The sequence below is a fragment of the Trichoplusia ni genome, chromosome 19 (assembly GCF_003590095.1).
Source record: "Trichoplusia ni isolate ovarian cell line Hi5 chromosome 19, tn1, whole genome shotgun sequence".
NCBI lineage: Eukaryota > Metazoa > Arthropoda > Insecta > Lepidoptera > Noctuidae > Trichoplusia > Trichoplusia ni.
The window spans coordinates 916,568-936,251 of record NC_039496.1 but is presented as its reverse complement, the minus strand read 5'-3'; the positions used below and the strand labels follow the sequence as shown (position 1 = coordinate 936,251).

The following is a 19,684-nucleotide window of genomic DNA, read 5'->3' as shown; positions in this document are numbered from 1 at the left end:
CTTTCGGCAATGTCATGACACATATTATAGCTGCAAGAATATCGTTCTTTTACTGTATTTCTGTCTTACAATTATCGCTTTTATTACCTTTAATTTTCAAACTCTTGAGACCACTGCGGGCCGTGCGTAAAGAATTGTTTTGGATAACCGCGCATCGACTGAAAGCGGAGACGTTGAATGGCAGTGCAAGCTCGCTCATTCAGAGTCTGGTACTACCCGCTTCCTACAGCAAGGAGGTGGGTGCTATGATGGTTTTGAGTGACCAAAAAAGGGCTCTTGAGGTGTAATGACGCTACTTGGTTGGTACTGTTGATAAAACTATCATTTGGGTTTAATTAATGATAAGGGGAACACTGCTTATGTCAGTGGTGACCGATAAACAACACATTCTCCATAGCAAATATAGTTATGTACTGAGGATAATAATGTCTTATGGCTGTCACTAATTCCCTTCCTATCCTCCTTTAACTAAATCAGAATGATAACAAGGAAATATCCCAATATTTACACTGACAATCCAACTATACCATCAATAAATCATCCACAACTTCAGTACTGAGATTACTGAGAATTATTTTATATCATGAGTGTACGAATAAACAAATAATACATCATAAGATGAGACCGCTGCGTGTGTGTGTGTGTTGTGACGTCACACGACATTCCTTGTGGCGAGTCACTCCGTCATGGCCAACGTTAAATTTGGAATCGGTTTACCTACTAATGATAGGGCTGCCAGATAAAATTTGTTTATTAGTGGCCTGTTTATTTATTTCACTATATTTAATAGATTTCCGCTGTGCTTTAGTTGCGTGATTTAGTTTGGTTTAGTTTCAGTTCAGAGTTCAGAATATGAATTTGAATAATATAGGTACGGGAATTCATTCTTTTTAATAAAAGTTTAAATCTTGTTCATCCCTAGTATTGACATTTTAATATACAAACCTTGTCATGAATAGATCGAAATTATAATTTTATTTTATTTTTGGAGTAGACGAAATATTTTTGAATGGACCTAGCTTCTACTGATTTTATTTTTGTCACAAATAAATACATAATTGAACACGAAACAACCCAAGTACCTGTAATATGACATCTAAAAGCCCGTATATCGTGATTGTGGAAACGGGACGGCGCACCACACTGCACGTAGCGCTGTCTCTCTCACACATCGACAACAATCTCGCTTCGAAATCTTTAGGTACAGGCACAGAATACCTTTTCATATATTTTAGGTAAAGCTAAATATAAATGATATATACCACAACAATACTCTCCACTGTTGAATGGACTTGAATAATACAATACCCAAGTATCATTCAAACAAATTGTTTGTTACATATATTACAATATATACATACATAGGTACTCCATGTACCTTATTCTCTTTGTGTCAAAATTACACGATTATGGACGACAACAACCTAGGAGAGTGACCATTGAATGGCATTTGTTTTTTCATATTAGGTTCAATAGCCTTGATTAAGTTAGTAGATGGTTCCGTCCTGGGTTATTTTGTCGATTGTTCAAAGTGGTAGAACAAAGGGTACAATGGCCTATAAGATTGTTTGAGACTTTGCTATTTTATGAATGTACTACTCTACACGGGTAGCCACGTGGTTGAGGTCAGAAAGCCCAATGATCAGAGCGCAAAGTGTTACGATTTCGATCCTCACATAGGGCAAGAATTTGAATGTTCCACCAAGGCTTTTCCCGAGTCTATTAAAAAAAACATTAGTAAAGTGTTTAAAAAATTAATTTTTAATTACAAATTCAAGTAATTGAAAACCAATTAATCTGTATTTTTTTTTTCATTTAAGTAAAATTAAACAATTTTTATTTTATTGCTATTAGACCAATGGAAAAGTTATGTTTACATACCGTATACAACCTTCATGTAAAAAATAATTCAAAATCGTAGAACATTAGATGCCCATACTGCAATCTATTATCTAAAGAAACAATGAGTTGTTTCATGCCAATCTCTGTTATCATGATTTTCTTTGAAGACTATTCTGTTCAATATAATCAACCTGTCAAGTTGTACCGACTATTTTATATCGTAAGAGAATGTTCTGATATCTCGTTAAACTACTAAAAGGTTATTATGAGAAAATAAACGCAGTTTGTGTGATGTAGACGGTCTTTGTACAAGCTTTAAGCTAAAAGGTCAGATCGTGTAAGATCTCTTCAAATCTCTTGATATTCGATTGCAATAAACTTTCTGTTTTCCGTTTATTTCGAGAAATTGTGCTCCCGGGCTGGATAGATTCAAATTTCGTTAAGAATTTGATACAATTTATACTAGCTGTGTAAATTAAAATAATACGATACCTTACTGTTTAAAAAAAACCCAAGAATAGTAGGATGAAACTCTGTATAACATTTTGTATCAATTCCCTTTGTTCAACTCAGGATGTACTATAACTATAGATCAGTACTAAGCACGATCTTTCTTACTAGTTACAATACAACTTAAAAGGGTTTCACTAGAAATTTATTATTTGATTAAAGTCCCTGAGGACCGAGAGTCCTATGTCCAGCAATGGACCGCGATACGTTAAGTTGAATTATTTAATTGAAATCATACCATAAAAGCATCTTAATTAAGAACAGATTGTGCATGAGACATAGGTTATTGTTGTAATAACACACCTACATGTGTGTGAAACGTTTAAAGCTTGTTACGTATTACATTGCATTAAAGTGTGCACTTTCATAGAAATACAGAATACATTTCAGATCGTTTACATTCGCATTTTCGCCGTAAATCATTTATGATTTTGATGAAGTGTCGATGCAGCTGTTATGATTCAAATCCTACGTAAAATCAATGCGTTGTTCTACCACTTACTGGTCCGGGTCAACCGGAATGTAGGCAAGAATTTTATATGAAAAAAAAATATAAAAATGTTTCCTTGCAGATAATTTTAGTTATTATAAGGAGAGAAGAGTCATTGTTATGGTCAGGGACGCGGCCAAAAAGGGTTTTTATCCTCCAAAATAAATTCATGTTGACCTTACAATTTACAACGACACATTCTTTTTAAAGTTATTGTGTCATTAAAGACAATAAATTTTCTGAAAGTGTAAAGCGTAGGCATTATTAAGTACTATGTAAAAACAACACAACCTTTTTTTAAATACTCTCTGAATGACGCTGAGGTTGAGCTGTTTATCATTTAGGATGATATAGCTCTGAATGAGTATGTTTACACACGAGTAAATATATTATGTATACGGGTATATTTAGGCGACAGTAATTGTATTATTTAGCTGACGATATAATAAATAACTCGCTTTAAATATAAACCAAACTTATGTACATTACGGTTTTAAAATGAAAACTTGTAGAATACGGTTCAATTGCAATACGTAGAAAGAAACATGTTTAAAAAAACTTCCACGAACATTAAAATCACATGCACGAAGGCGTGATTCATGGATCACACTAATGCTTGTCCTACGCGGGGATCGGACCCACGATAAGTCGCGTTCAGTGGGTTAGGCGAATTTCATTATTATTAATAGCCTGGAATGTCCCACTGCCGGGCAAAGGCCTCCCCACTCTTCTTTCACTTGTCTTTCTCATGAGCCGCGTGGGACCAGTTCGGTAAGAACGAATCCATGTCATCCCGCTAACTCCGTCTGGATCTGCCCCGTTGACGTCGGTTTTATTGGTTCCTGAAAAAAATATCTCTCGTTACATTTATTATAGCAACTTTTATTATTTAATTTAAATGTTATCGTGCTGGTTCCGTCTCTCATAAATATTTTCAGTCTCTCTGTCTCTAAACCACCACAAATCACGATTAATCAATTGGGTCGCAAATATGACTGTATTATTACCGGTATAGCGCTTTCGAATTGGAAATCCGAATTTCCATTGAGTATGGATATTTGTAGAGACTCTACAAGTACAGAATCATTAATCTTGTTCCGGTTTTTGATAACTTTTTAGTTTTAATTATCTGACAAGTTAGTAGGGTTTGATGATTAGGTAGACTATGTTGATATCTCAGAACCTCAGACTAGATAAACGTGATGAACGATTTTATTGATTGTTTTTTTTTTATTTAACAAAGAATAGCTGTCATTTGATCCTATAACAATTTCGTTAACTTTTACTCTGTAGCTTTCAGTTGAAAGTTGAAGTAAATATTATATTACTTGTAATACATCGGATACGAAATGAAAATATAAAATATTTTATCATGAATCTAAAGTAGGTACTTGTGGTAAACTACTTTACAGATTGCACTAGACGGTAAGCTTCAAGGAAAATGTTTCATGTTTTTCACTCTTGAAATTGTACAAATTTAAGATTTACAAGAACTGTCACACTAACATCATAAAGATGAAAGTATGTAAATTTGCTGTTATATTATTATGTTTGTTACCACTCATATCTCAGTCAATTTTGATGAAATTTGGAATTAAGGTACACCTTAGCCCTTACCTACTTTTATCCAACTCTGTAAAGGAGCGTAATGCTTTGCGACAACCCAGTCGGAAGGTCCAACAACAGCTAGAAATATATAAAGCCATAAATAATTCAGTTATTCCTACCTACATTACAACATACAGTGTTATACAAGCCAAAAAAACTCCGCATATATCAATCGATGTACGCACATAGTAATGAACCAAAACTGAATGCCACTTCCATGATTTATACCATCCGGTCAGATATCTTTATACAACGGAGGAATGTGCAGACATTATATTAAATAATTATGACTACCGTACTATAGAGCAGTTTCTATATGAAAACTTGGCAACAATTCACGTTCCTTTTGACTGCCAGTTCGTCCAATGACGCGTAATTAGTAACATAAACACATTAGTCCTGTACGTAGCCGAATATGGAAGCGGAAGATAGAGCAGACGTGGCTCGACTGAAATAAACTGGAGTATTGTCATGGAAGCTGATGTTCATTTGTTTAACTAAGGAGAGAATGGATTTTCTGTAGTATGAATAACTAGCTGTTGCCCGCGACTTCGTCCGCGTGGTTAGAAGATATATTTATACCTGCCTTCTATCTATCTATCTGCCTTCTATCTATCTTGTAGGATTCAGTCAGCGTTTGCAATGTAAGCGCAAAAAATGTGTTTTTTTACGACCTCACACTAGAAACCTCAAAAATTGTAGCCTATGTGTTATTCTGATGTATAAGCTATGTTGTGGTAAAGTTTCATTCAAATCCATTCAGTAGTTTTTACGTGAAAGAGTAACAAACATCCATACATCCATACTTACAATCTTTCGCCTTTATAATAGTAGTAGGATTGTCAGTGTCAACCTGAAATCATACCATTATCACAGAGGAAAATACTACAATAGGGAGAAAAAATATGGACTTCTGAATCATTTGTATTATCAGTTACATAAAAAACAGTTACCCACCTGAACAGTGATACTGAAAGCAAATATTAAAGGTGCCTTAGTTCAAACAAGGGAATCGGTGGGGTAAAGTTCAACTCACCGTAAAATGAGTTAATTGCGAAGCTCAAAATCCTTTTCAATGGTTTTCACTGATACCGAGAGTAGATTGTTTGGACAATTCACAGTCCATTCCTTTCTATTTATTTCATCATTACAAAACACCTAAAAGTCCTTAGGCTAACCAACTGCCAAGACCTAAAACCGCAAATCGTGACTCAATAGCTCAAAGTTTAAAAACTTAGGCTTCTTAGAGTAAAATTCATATTTTTCTACTTTCTACTTCTAAATATCAGCTGTTGAAGCGCCACTCTGTGCCGTGAGTATTATGGTATGATACACCATGATGTTCTCATGACTGCGTAATGTTAGGCTCGAAAACAATCTGTCTTCTATATTTAGTTCATGCTCAGAGCAATAATGTTTACGTTTGAACCTTCAATCGGTCTCGAACATTTGTTTGCTTTTGCAATGAATTAATTTTAGATTGATTTGTTACGTATGGACATAGGTCATGGATAGATTCCGTGGAATATTAGGTATATGTAAAATGTTTCTTAAATCTGGACATGTAATGTTATTTTGTCTCATAAATGCTGTAATGGTTGAGGAATTGGACTAATTATATTCAGTAGGCCAACAATTCTTTACTTTTCAATCGACCGCGACGCTTACCATTTTTTACTGAGCCAAACACTTAACCTAGAATTGCTATGACCATTTCTCCTATTTTTTTTCACGTGTATTGTATAGCTTCAGAAAACAATGATATAGCAAGTTATCACAAGTAAATCCTTGTTGGATAACCTGACGAACATGAGGAAGACTGTCAATATAGTTATTTGTATTTTCCTTTCGAGTTTCCCGGGGAAGCCGGTGAGCCGTCTTGTTGTTTAGGTTTGCCGTCCCATTGGACTTCTGAGAGACGGGATTGAGTAATGGGCGTATCTGAACTCTGAAACTTCGTAGTACAATTTAAGCACAATGTATGTTGGATTGGTTAGTTGAGATTTGTGACCGAATTTCTTCAGTGAGATATTGTATTTTTTTTTTCTTTTTGCCAATGTACACTCATCTGTTTTTGGGAAAGCATTTGAGAACAAGTATGTAGTTAGATTGCAAGTTTTTGGTATTATCCTATAAATGTAGGAACTATTGCGAAGTTTTATACAGGTTATTCCATTTATATTGAAAACCAGCTAAGTAAAGTCCACTTAAGAAGTTTAATTTGTCACATCACTCAAACTACAAGTCTGAATAAACTTAGACGTTATCAAATGTCAGTCCGTCTCTACTTTCTACCTTAAAGTAGTCGAGGTAATAATGCCATTTGATGAAGCCTTAATGCTTACAGAGTGTCATGTAAAACTGTCAGACTTTATTCAGCCATCACTTGTTTGGAAACTGTGACTAAATTAACATCTAGGCACCTTCAAGCTTTCGTGCCTTATTTCAAAAATAAGGCACAATAACAAATAAATGTATTATTTCCTATCTAATTTGGGCTCAAATATCAAGAGCGGAATAAATCGGATAGTAACAAAACTCTAAGCTTATTTAATTAAGGAGGACTTCCTATAAGTTATTGCGGAAAATACAAGTTGAATCCTAATAAATTTCCACTTTACTTGAAGTTAGAAATCGTAAATTTTCGCCAATTGTGAAACAAACTCCTCTACTTGAAGTGCTTATTTGGAGTTAATAAATTCGTTTTGCGTTCTCAATATATTTTTAGTACATTGTAGAGTCATGTTGTGTTGTGTTCTGAAATAAGTTCATATTAATTACCTCGTATTGATTATTGAAGACTATTTTGAAAGGTATCGGGATGAATGCCAAAGATTTCACTGGGTCGTTAATGCGAAAAGGGGATTGAAAAGTAATATTTAAATATAGCAGCCTACTCGTATCTTGCCACTAACTGATTTACTTAGGAACTAAATCTAAAGCTAAAATTATCGATTTTGGGTCAATTTTCTCTACTAAATCAATTCACCCACACTGAATAGATAACTTATAGACATAGACCTACATATAAAAGCACACAAACCTAAAAGGTTTTCTGGGACAATTAATTTTAGTTGGCCAATATAGGGTAACGTTTTTTTAAATAAGAAACTTTTTAATTTCCTGTGGTTCGTGCCACGCAAAAACGTCAAATTTGGTAGGGTTGTGATATTTATCTTAGAAAATTATATACAGATATTATTTTAACTGTGTAATAACAATTGAGTCAATTTTTTAAGAGCAAAAATATTATACTAAAATTTTAGGATGAAACTGATCGAAAGCTGCTTATTTAAGAAGTAAAGGATGAGTCACATCTTCTACTGATAATGGAAAAAATATAAAACAGTGAGACACAAAATAGAAAGTTACCCGTCAAGTACGAGTCGAACTTGCTACATTGAGGGTTTTGTACAAATACACGAAAGAAAAATAAATCATGTGAAAAAATACATTTGAGGATGACCTTAACTTCGATATTTATTTTTAGTCAGTAAATATTATAACAGGACAGGACAGACAGCGAAGTCAGTTACAGGGTTTATTATTTTCCCTTTAGGTACAGAACCCTAAAAAAATGAGAAAGATGCTACACATAAATTACGATTAATTATTGTAGCAGATAACCCCAAGATTAGCTCGTAGATAAAAAATGGTCAAAAAAAAATCGATGACTAAATACTCAGAGGTTTTTCACTATTTACTCCATACATGTCGGATTGAACTCGTTTGAGTAAAAAGTAAATAAATGTTCGTGTCGTGTTTATCTTGGTTTAGAAAGCTTTTTCTACACACACATCATGGTCCTACAAACGAAAGGGATAATAAATGAATTCCTTCACGCACGACCCCAAGTGACTTTTTCATTTTTTTTTCTCTTTGGGTCAAAGTGACCCATTTGTAAAAGGGAATAATTAAGCGATTGATGATACAGGAGTGCATAACTATGGTACCTAATATTTTAAGGTATTAAAACAAAGCATTTTTCTTTTAAATATCCTTTATGTTAAAATACATTTTCAAAAAACTTAATTTGAAAAAAATTGTCGTACTTCGTATCTAGGATTTCATTTATCGCTCAAACAATAATCATTTACTTAAAAATACCGTTTTAAAGTTTAGAACAGCTTATGACGTTCAGATAAAGCAAAATCTGACATCAGAAATAACTTCTATACATTGTTATTTGATCAACTTATGATTGCGGAACATGAGAAGAAATACCTACCTATCTTAAATTATTCATTAAATTATCTGACGGAAAAAAATCTCATCATCCCAGTAATACATTAAACAACTTGAACCAATATCAATACCGATGAACCTAAAAATAAATGTTCGTGACCCAAAAACCTATCAGTTTTTGGTATCACACAACTTGAATTTTCCTTCCCTTGATCTAGAAAACTTCTCAAATACAATTTTCTTTTACAGATATACACAGTGATCTCGGACAAACTTGTTGGTATACTGCTAAGGACGAGGAAACATCAGCTAACGTACTTTGAGGGGGAAGTGCTGTTTCAGGTATTTATTTTATGATACACTTTTGAAAGTAACTTAGTTAGATATGGGACCTTGGCTTACTTGATTCTTGGAGTGGTGAAAGCTGTCAGCGAGCTGTTTTAATGGTTTCTTTTGCTGGGATAGTAGTGATGTTATTTGTAGTTAAATATTTTTATGTTTCGTCCTTGTGAATGTTGTTGTGTAATAGTTTTTTTAATATAGCAGAGATTTGTTTATAATATGATGAACCCAGAATGCTCGTTCCTCTGGAATTTCTTTTTTATCTATAAAACAGTGTTGTTAAAAAATGAATTCAGCAATGATATTTGCGTCAGCTAGTTGGACTTTATACGGAAGGAGTACAACACTTTTAGAATATAAAATTATAAATGGAAAATGTGACTGGCAATTCGATGACATATTAATCGCTGTCATTTTCTTTTACAACGTACATAATATTCCTGCTTTGTCGTTACGTTGTACAAATACGGTAGGTATTAAAACAGAATATCACGAATACTCTAAATATCAAATTACCTTTTCAGAAACGCGATGACGACGTGCCAGTATTCCTTATGCAAACGATGCAAGATATCCGAACATACTGTGACAACAAGGCTATGCAAGCAAGGAGATCCGTGTCGCCCATGCCTCAATAATGTTACAAATAAAGTATTTAAGGAATCGTTATTGGAATAAGTTGTAAAGACGAGGGTGAGAGTGAAGCTTAGTTAGAAAAGGTTGTAAGAACAAAGTTGTACCATATGATGATATATTCATACTAATTTTAGTAAGAAAGTTTCATACTCGTTCGACTTGCGACCCCAACGCCGAGTAGCTAACTCGGCATTGGGGTTAAGGTCAAGGTCATGAGGATGCCGGTTGGATCCGAGACTAGTGTGACTATTTAGCTAAAAAAGCCTGATTATAACTTTTCATTATTTGAAGATATAATTTTCAGAAAACGAAAAACCTTTATGGGTGACTAAACTATTAAAAAATGTACTCCACTAATTAAACTATAAAGAAATTTGAAGGTTTTAGATGATTCCAAAAGCTATTGAATTGTGTTTTCGATAAGCATGTCAAAGAAATATGACTATACATATAAAAAGTAACTCCCGAAAACCAACCCTTTATTCAGTCGCAGTAGAGTAAAAGCTATTTATCTAAAAACACCCCTTACATTATACCCAACCCCTTAGACCAACATCATTTAGTAATACTAAATCCACCCATGGGTCATTTTGACCCATCCGACATTATTCCTTTTGGGTCACCCTAATATAGCACGTCCTTACCAACTACTTGCAGGATAACGCAATAAAAACAATAGAAGGTCGCAATCATGCAAGGGTTTCTTTTGTTTTCATATTCTTTTTTTTTACTTATTCTTGTACAGTCAGCAACACAATGCTATTTAACACATTTTTTTTTCAAATTTGACATTATTTTTAGTGATATGTATCCATTTTTGTTACGTATGTTTTAATATAATATGGTGACTATTTGGTTGCTTATTAACACTTTGTACGATTGTTTTGAATATTATATATCGTGTTAACTAACTTCTGCGACTGACCGTACGTGATGGGTTTAACAAAAAATTTTCGATGTCTGTCTCCGATGCTTTTGTGAATATTGGACTTTATTAATGTTTTTCTTTTAATGGAAAATAATTCTTTTGTATGCACAACCACGGATGCAGAAGTACATCCAGTCAGAGTTTGTATTTACGTAATTATTTTCTTTCAAGATTAAATATTATTTAATCTGTTTTACAAATATAACTCTTCGTATATATAAAAGTCGAATGAAAACAAAAGCAGAGTACCTTGTTAAAATCTGTTGAAAAAATATTAAATAACCTTTCTTTTACTCGTACTACATGTAAATATTTTAATTTAAATTTTCCTCACATTACGAGTAAGTTTAATGTCTTTACAACACCCATTAACGTCTTTGCCTTCGCTCACAAATTTGGTTGTTTTATGAAGCCTTGGTACAGGCTTCTAATAATGTTATAAGTTCCGTGAATTGTTAAGAACGAAAATATCACTAAAGGAAGACCTCATTTTTGTATCCTCTATTATACGTTAAACTAAGAATATTTCCATTCAGAATATTTTCATTTCATTCTTTAATATGAAAATCAAAGTATTTTTTTGCAAGGTCCCTAAAAAGCTGTTGGGTTAGATCGGCTTTTTAAAACATCAATTAGAAATGAAATCATTTATTCTGCAGGCAGGATATATCATCACTTTAAAATGGTTTTTTTTAACAATGCTGGGATTCGACATTTTCTGTCTGCCTACCCTAAGAAAATGACTAAATTCAGTATATATTAATAAATTATGAAAAATACAACGGTGTTCAACATATTATAATTTAATAATCGCTTCACTCTCACATGAACAGGTCATCATTCTTTAAGACCGAGTTCATTGTACGGTTATTTTATAATTAATCAGATTATTTTATCGAATCATCTCAACTTATCGCGGTCTGCCAGACATAGGCCTGCGATGCGTTGTGCCATTTTAACATTAATAGATCATAATGGTATTGTATCCATTAAAACTACGGCCAACTCCTCAAAAAGGTTGTCTAATATAATTAATTTTAAGTGTTTTATTAAATGTTTAGGTCATTAAGAAAAAGCCTAAAATGCACTTAGTTTATAATCATTTTAATGTTAATTTTTAAATTTATTAAACAATTATTTTAAAGTGACTAACTTTATCTAATAGGTTGAATTCTGACGCCTTGAATATTAGGTATGTAATATCAACTACAGTAATTGTAAACGGTAATTATTTTATGAACAAACCTGCGATTTGTTCATTATATCATGACAAGTCTTACGCCACTCACGTCTACCCTAAGACGTATCAAAATGCAATTTCAAATTATTGGTCAGTGACCTCATTAGATTAGTTGCCAAAGCTAATGGAGCATATAGCCAAAAGTCGCAGGTTCGAGTCCTGTTTAAAGGGGTTTTTTTTTCATTGTTTTATCAGTAGAGAATTGCGACAATATCCGATCCGATTGTAATGTAATGCGTCTTGGTCATGTGAGATAATGTAATTGCCATTTGCCATATAAAGTGAGTTCTGCAGTTAACTTTAAACTGATTATTTTCTTCATATGTACATGTCTTTTAACTAAATACTCTTACTTTTATTCGGTATCAATATTTTTAATAATATTACCTCATATAACAAAAGTTTAATAAAAAAATATATAATTAATACTTGAAAGTGGAATTAGGTTAGGGCTTAGAAAGATATTTTTGTAAAGAAGGGACCTTTTGTGTAGTTTTTGCAATTCGCTTTTTGTTTGCAACGCCAAAATCCTGAATGTTAAAAGCTTTTGTTGCTCGTGTGACAAATTATGCTCAACCTATCGTTCCCCTGATCAGGAAAAGAAGTACAGTAACTAGCAGAATTTATCAGTTTACAAAATTTTTACTTACATATCTAACTATGTCATTAATTTATTTAAGTTTTTATCATAATTATAGGCAATTAATGGTCAACTAAATGACTTTGCTTGATGTAATAACTTTTTCATAGAAAAAGTGCCTGTTCTAAAGTATATTTTAAATTCGGTACAAAATGAATTCAATTTTAAGTTACGTAAAACCGCAACAATTGTAATTTTGGACAGTTAGGGTCAATTCACACCGAAAGAGCCGCGGACGGCAGCGTATTTAAACTACAAACAATTTAGAAACATATCTTCGTGATTACCCACAAAATTCAAAAGCCTTCTAGCGACTCAAGGTGCTTTGCTTAGTCTTTTCTTTCAGTGGGGGTTGATCCTTATGAGGAAGTCCATCTCGTGTATATTTATTTGAGAATACTTTTGTTTTAATTTGTTTTATATAATGTACTAAATAATATACGATTTGTATCCGCTCATCCTTTAGAGATTTATGATGATAGGATTTTCGTTTGAGTTGTTTTATGTTGAAATGTTTTTAGTCATTTTGCCAGGATAGGGTGTGAAATGAAAACGATTTTTTTTTATATCATTTCAGAACTTAACCTTCTTTTAGATAAATTGGAAGCAACACAATGGAATAATGTATTTTTGAATTTTTTGTCCCGAACAGAAAAACATGTAAACTAATCAGTTTTAATTTTATTCAGTAGAAAATATTATTACTCTATGTATTTAAAGCCTCTGCCTTTAAAAGACATGGCGATGTCACCAATGGCGCTAATAAGTCAGAGCTTATTACAACATAATGTGTTATTTATAGAATCACCGAGGGCATATTATTTTCTTTTTTTCTAGGCTTTAATTCAAATAGGTTGTGAACTTAATAAAATATTTCATTAAATCAATCTCGCTCTTTGTCAATCAAGGCTCTTTGATGAAAATATTTAATAATAAATTAGTTCTCATTTTAAAGTACATTTAAAATATATTTATAGTTTTATTATTGCTAAGAATTGTTGCAATAAGCATACGGATAGTTAACTTAGTTTACAAATAAATTAATTGGAATTAATTTAAGAAAATTATTTTCGAATGTTTATTTTTGTATTTAAATTTCATTTATAATTATATATTATTTTATTTATTTTTAAGCCATAAAAACAGATTTGTGAAATGTTTGATATAATATCTATATCTTTTCGACATTTTTACGAAATAAGCAGCACCCTTGTACACCTAAATTGGTTATTTTGCCTGTAGGTACATAAATTCTAAAATTATTAAAAATCTGTTGTACCTAATATAATTTGGTCAGCTATATTTTAAAGTTTAAAAATATTAGGCGCTTTAAGAATAATGACTTTCTAGTCTACCTAGTCTTAAATATGTTAATTTAATCTAAATGTGTTTAAAATAAATGTATTAAATAAGTATTTTATGTTTTAACATTATTTATTAAATACCTCTTTTGTGGTCTAACTGGTCCTTAGAGAATATATAGGTATATACGTTTTCTCTTAGTAGCTACACGCATACGTGGGTTGGCATAGATTGTTTGGCAATATTCCATTCAAGTAGAAAAACAATAAAAAAAGCATCTCGGAAATTGTACTTTCCTTAAAACAACTTATGTACTGAACGTGGGTGTTTGAACTACTCTCAATTTTTATTAATTTTGTATACAGATTAGGTATTGATAAAATTATAAAAAAACAAAAAAATCGCCAAGTGATTACTGTCTATTCTAATGTCTAATTTTTGATTTCTTCATTCGACTTTTTCCGCTTGGGAAGCTAAGCTATATGTATTTTTTTACACGAATCCCACACTAAGTAATCCTTGTGTTGCGGGGTTTTCACAAACATTAGAGTCACAAAAGGACACCCCGACTCAAATAAGCATTTGTAGATCACACAAATGCTCATTCTACTCGGGGATTGAATTGTGAAAAAAAATAACGTAGGTATTTTGATTCCCGAATATTCAAAAATATTTACGGCCTGATGCGAATAATGCTGGCCCGCTTATGTGTGTAGTTACTGTAATATTTATTATCAACTTTATCATCTCGTTAGCTAGTCAACTTTTGTTCGCATAAAGAAAAAGTTTCAATACGCAATTTTGTATTTCCCGTATTTTTTGTTTTCATCACATTGTCTTAGTTAGTTGTTCCGTTCCAAGGCTTTGAGTCGAAATCAACAATAACAACATAAAAAACGTTCAATAATTCATAAGTCGAATATACAGTGGAGATAACCTGACTTACATAGGCAGGTATTTGCATTAAAGTGCAATATTATACCAGCCTATAGACATCCCACTGCTTGGCAAAGGCCTTTGCCCGTATTCGGAAGGTTTAAGCATCACACTAGTAGACTATGGGTTGGTAACTGTGAATAATAAATTCTCTTTAGGGAAAACAAAACAAATGCTACAAGATATTGCCTTCATTTACTTTTCATGGTAAATTACTTCGGACACTTCCTTCAAATAATTATAGAGACAGTTTTGCTCGTGCCTCATTTCCATTCAAATAGAAAAACAATAAAAAAAGCATCTAGGAAATTATATTTTTCCTAAAAATAACGTATGTACTGAACGTGGGTGTTTGAGCTGGTCTCAATTTTAATGAATTTTGTTTACCAGATTAGGTACCGATAAAATTATAAAAAAATCATATCGTTGCTAGGTATTAATTTTAGAAAAAAGTCTTCAAATAAATACTATCTAGCTAAAAACCAATCTGTTTAAAACAGTTTATGATTTACAGCAGAAAACCACGAAATCAGATTAAGGATGTAAAAGTTTATGAATTAATTGAAATACTGGAAAAGCTTATTGAAACCACAAAGCATTAGTGGCCTACAACTATAATCTCCATCCCCACCACTTCACCACTTGCTATTCCATTTTATATCTCAACAATTCCCGACTGCAGATGTAATTAAATTGACGTCACTGTGTAGAGTCGTAGATAAACATTTCATTTACACTACTGCAATACTACTTTTATACAACTTGAACCTAGAGTCATTAAACCAGTACCTAAAAAAACACAATGTGTGCCACAATGCCTTCTTAGTCTAACTAGCAGCAAAAACGTTTTGATCTAGATTTTAATGTTGACCATGCCATCTCTAGCATGAATAAACATGCTAAACATTTAAAAATTGAATTCAAGTCCAAAGCAAAGCTCATTTGAAATCATATTATTTATAGAAATAATAGGTATACGTATCATCAGTTGTTATTTACAATAAACTGATATGATCAAATTATGTTTACTTGACAAATTATCTGCGACAACTTTGACCTGAATTTCGCTTACGTAATATTTGGAAAATTACATTTTTGTAAAACGAATGTTTTTCATTTTCGTTACCAGACCCATTTTTTTAGATGCTTTCGATTGGATTTCTTTTCTCAAAATTTCGTATTCATATTTAAGAAATAGGTACTAAAAATGACTTGAAAAACTTAAGTTTTAATTAATCTGTACGATTAATTAAACGAAACAAACAAAAAGAACTGACGAAATAGTTCTTATGACTTTATTAAGAACACATAATATTCACCTATTGTAGGAAAATAAAAATACATCTCTATATTTGACATAAAATTAGAAAATGTCTGTCGAGACTCATTATGAATTATATGAAACTGCAGAAACTGTCATAACTATTAAATTAGACGGTATTGCGTGTTAGCAAGAATGCACTTATTTCAATTTGCATAGAAATGACAAATTGTAGCCATGTCAAAAGACTATTAAATTCAGTATTACGATCTTTAAAAAGTTATCGATTTGCACTTGAACTTCACCTTGAATTGATGTAATCTTCATCGCTTACCGAGCCTCCTATTCTAGTGGAACTTTTCCTGTGGAAGTCTTATTATAAAACTAGCAGATTCCCGCGACTTCGTCCGCGTGGTTAGAAGATATAAGTTATGACACCTTGGGTTTTCGTAACCCAAGGTGTCATAACTTATATCTTCTCAATCTCAATTTCATATCTCAATTTTCTTTCAGAAATATATTATATTATAGTTTTTGAAATATGTTATAACCTATGTTCAGTGGGGACAATGCAGCTTCTCAAGGGTGATTTTTTTTTTCAAATCGGACCAGTAGTTTCGAAGCCTTTTCGTGTCAAAGAAACAAACAAACAAATCTTTCCTCTTTATAATGTTAATGAAAATCAGACAAAACTTCATACGTTTTCGTGAAATATATTTCGAGAAAATCATATTACACCTACATACAAAAACATAGTATTTGTTCTTTATTCATTTAAAAGAGAAAATACATCATTATGTTGCCATTATCTATAAGTATTGCCTCAATTCGGTAAAAAATACACGTGGATTCATAACTAAGTATTCAGAAGTCTCTTTTATTACAGAAATAAATACGTTTCCCCCACTGATACCTAGCTATTACTGATAAATAGAAATTTTACTTGGAAACGACAATTTGATTCTTCGAACAGATTAAAAAGAGATTTTATTCATATTTGTGACAGCCTTTCATAAGAACACGAGACAATAGAAATATATACAAGCAAATAGAAATTTGTACCTAATTATGTATGCCTAAACAAATTTGAGTATCGCTTGTATGGAAAGTACAAAATTAGATAGCAAAAATTTCTACCATCAAATTTTCACGAAACTATAACTATGTTTATGAAATTCCACAATTTACTACGTAAGTAAATTTAATTTTCCATTACTAACATAATAGAGAGTTTAACATTATCATTAGGCTTATAAATAGTAGATTCTAAACAATGAGTAAACGGACACACATTAAACATTAGATCTGCTTAATTACTGTGTTAATTACGTAACATTACTTGCTAAGGAATTTTAATAAGGTACATTAGTGAACAAATACGAAACGGATTCAGCGTAGTGAGTACGTCTAATGGCCTCAGCGAGCATCACAGAAATATCAATGGTTTGTATCTTTGGACACGTTTTCATATTAGCCTCTTGGGGAATGGTGTTCGTAACAACGATGCCCTCAAGACAAGACTTGTTTATCTTTTCTATAGCATTTCCTGCGAAGACGCCGTGAGTTAGTATAGCGTAAACTTTGACGGCTCCAGCTTCATACAAAGCTTCAGCGCCTTTGACGATAGTATCACAAGTATCTGCCAAATCGTCAACCATTATGGCTATCCTGTTTTTAACGGAACCGACAAGGACAGTGGAATCTCCTTCATTAGCTCTCTCCCTTTCCTTGTGAATGATGGCAAAATCGATGTCTAGTCTGTCGGCGATTGCTGTCATCCTTTTCACACCACCTGCATCAGGTGACACCATCACACTACTCTTCCAGTCCGGAATGTTTTCTTTGATCCATTTAGTGATAGCTGGCTCAGCGTATAAATTGTCGACAGGGATGTTAAAGAAACCTTGGATTTGTGAAGAGTGCAAGTCAATTGTGATGACGTGGTCAGCACCAGCGACTGATACAAGGTTTGCAAGTAACTTAGCTGTGATTGGTGCTCTGCTCTTCTCCTTCTTATCTTGTCTAGAGTAAGGGAAACAAGGAATAACAGCAGTGACGCGGGAAGCTGATGCTATTTTACATGCGTTGATCATGATGAACAGCTCCATGAGGTTGTCATTGATCTCCCCGCAGCCACTCTGTACAATGTACACATCCTCACCTCGCACTGACTCACCGATCTCAACATTGGTCTCCTTGTTGCTGAATTTCTTCGTGGTAGCTCTTCCCAAATTGATGCCGAGCCTCGCTACAATTTTCTTGGCAATTTCTGGATGCGAGCTTCCAGTGAATACTTTGATGTTCGGCATTCTGGCACTTGGATGATTGAAACTCCCTTTTCTTTTTTCTTCTGTTTGCTCCTGACCGTTCTCAGGTTTCATTAGATTCAGATCTGAAGTGAAGACTTCCTTCACTGGTCGCGATTCATCACAAATTAAGACGTTATTTGTTATAAGCGAAGATTTATCTGGGTTCACTAAGAGGTCAGTTCACTATAATCTATGTCCCCCGCATGGACTGTACACTGTCTTATCCATGTTTCGGTAAACACCGCAATATAAACACTGAGCTCCGTACTTGTTTATAGATTGTGACAAAATATTACGTAAATTGTACCACGTATTACGAATGATCGAGCAAGAATAGAGTACGTTCACATAAGTCTATTTAATTGTGTTCAAGATAAGAAGGTCGTGGTGATCTGTCACTAATTGCATCATTACTGATAAAATTATTACTGCTCGACATAACCTGTTTACGCGTTGTTATGGATACGAAATAACAATCGATATCGTTTAGTTATTTGTGGACGAAGATTTTAGGATTCAACATGGAATTTTTGAAGGTTAGTCTGTCCTCAGAAATGTATTAAATTTGAATGAATAAAATATTTGTTATTAATAGATATGAGTTACTATGAGAAGATGGTTTAAAAAATATTTTTCCAAAATCGTATACGAAAAGCGATTTTGTTATTTTGCCTTCAGCAAATATAAAAGCCTCTTCAGACAAATTCGTTCAAACGCGCGATTTTTTGCTTCCAATGTAGGATAATCCACGCCCAACAAGAATCAATGATACGCGATAGATTTTGTCATGTTTGCTTTTATTACTTTTCTACCACCACATATTTTCTAAGCAGTTGTAGGAGCCTAGATCTATCAAAAACTTGTATGTTTATTATTTTTTGCAAGCCAAAAAATATACCGAACCAAGTTGGAAAAAAGCTATTACCCAAGATCCCAACTCATGAGCAATCTCAAAATGAATTTTTATATAAACAAAATTTGTAGTCATTTTTCTATGTTCTATCTTATAATAATTGCAACCGTTTTTGGCGTGCGCGCTATTTCTTCTTGGTACACCTTAACAAGGACCATTGTACCTATTTCTAATTTACGTACGCACATAATATAACGTAGGATCAAGTAGTCATGTCAAACCGTCAGTATGATGTAAAAAATCAGAAATAAAATTAATACATTTTTTATTAAACCGCGTTTAGTGTATACAATGGTTCGTAGGTCTTGTGTTTTACATGTGCGAATGACACGACAAGTGATGTCATTCAGACATGACTTATATCTAGCGTCTCATTCAAAGATAATATAGAGACAAAATATTTTCTTTTACTAAAAAGAGGTTATAGTGATCAGTAAAATAACTCTTTACCCGCTTAGAGTCTGAGTCAACACAGGAGACAAGCAAAAAAATAACGTAAAAACATACAATAAAGTAAGGGCAGTTATATTCGGAAAAATATT

General features: G+C 32.8%; 2 protein-coding genes across 2 annotated transcripts in view; one reads left to right on the top strand and one right to left on the bottom strand.

Moving 5' to 3' along the window:
* The window catches only part of LOC113503348 (actin-binding Rho-activating protein-like), a 40,367-nt gene extending 30,025 nt beyond the window's left edge, over nucleotides 1-10,342 (top strand). Inside the window, exons 4-5 of the mRNA XM_026885235.1 lie at nucleotides 8,885-8,977; nucleotides 9,502-10,342. Coding sequence (XP_026741036.1) covers nucleotides 8,885-8,977; nucleotides 9,502-9,615 — 207 coding nt within the window. The 3' untranslated portion in view covers nucleotides 9,616-10,342. The remainder of the gene's footprint in view (nucleotides 1-8,884; nucleotides 8,978-9,501) is intronic.
* Nucleotides 10,343-16,617: 6,275 nt separating this feature from the next.
* Nucleotides 16,618-18,731, bottom strand: LOC113503308 (ribose-phosphate pyrophosphokinase 2-like). Its single transcript, XM_026885164.1, has one exon. It carries the CDS (start codon nucleotides 18,299-18,301, stop codon nucleotides 17,273-17,275), a length of 1,029 nt encoding a protein of 342 aa, XP_026740965.1. The 5' UTR covers nucleotides 18,302-18,731; the 3' UTR covers nucleotides 16,618-17,272.
* Nucleotides 18,732-19,684: the final 953 nt, after the last annotated feature.

Excerpts from the sequence above, each read along its gene's own strand:
- LOC113503308 (XM_026885164.1), bottom strand. The coding sequence starts at position 18,301 with ATGAAACCTGAGAACGGTCAGGAGCAAACAGAAGAAAAAAGAAAAGGG.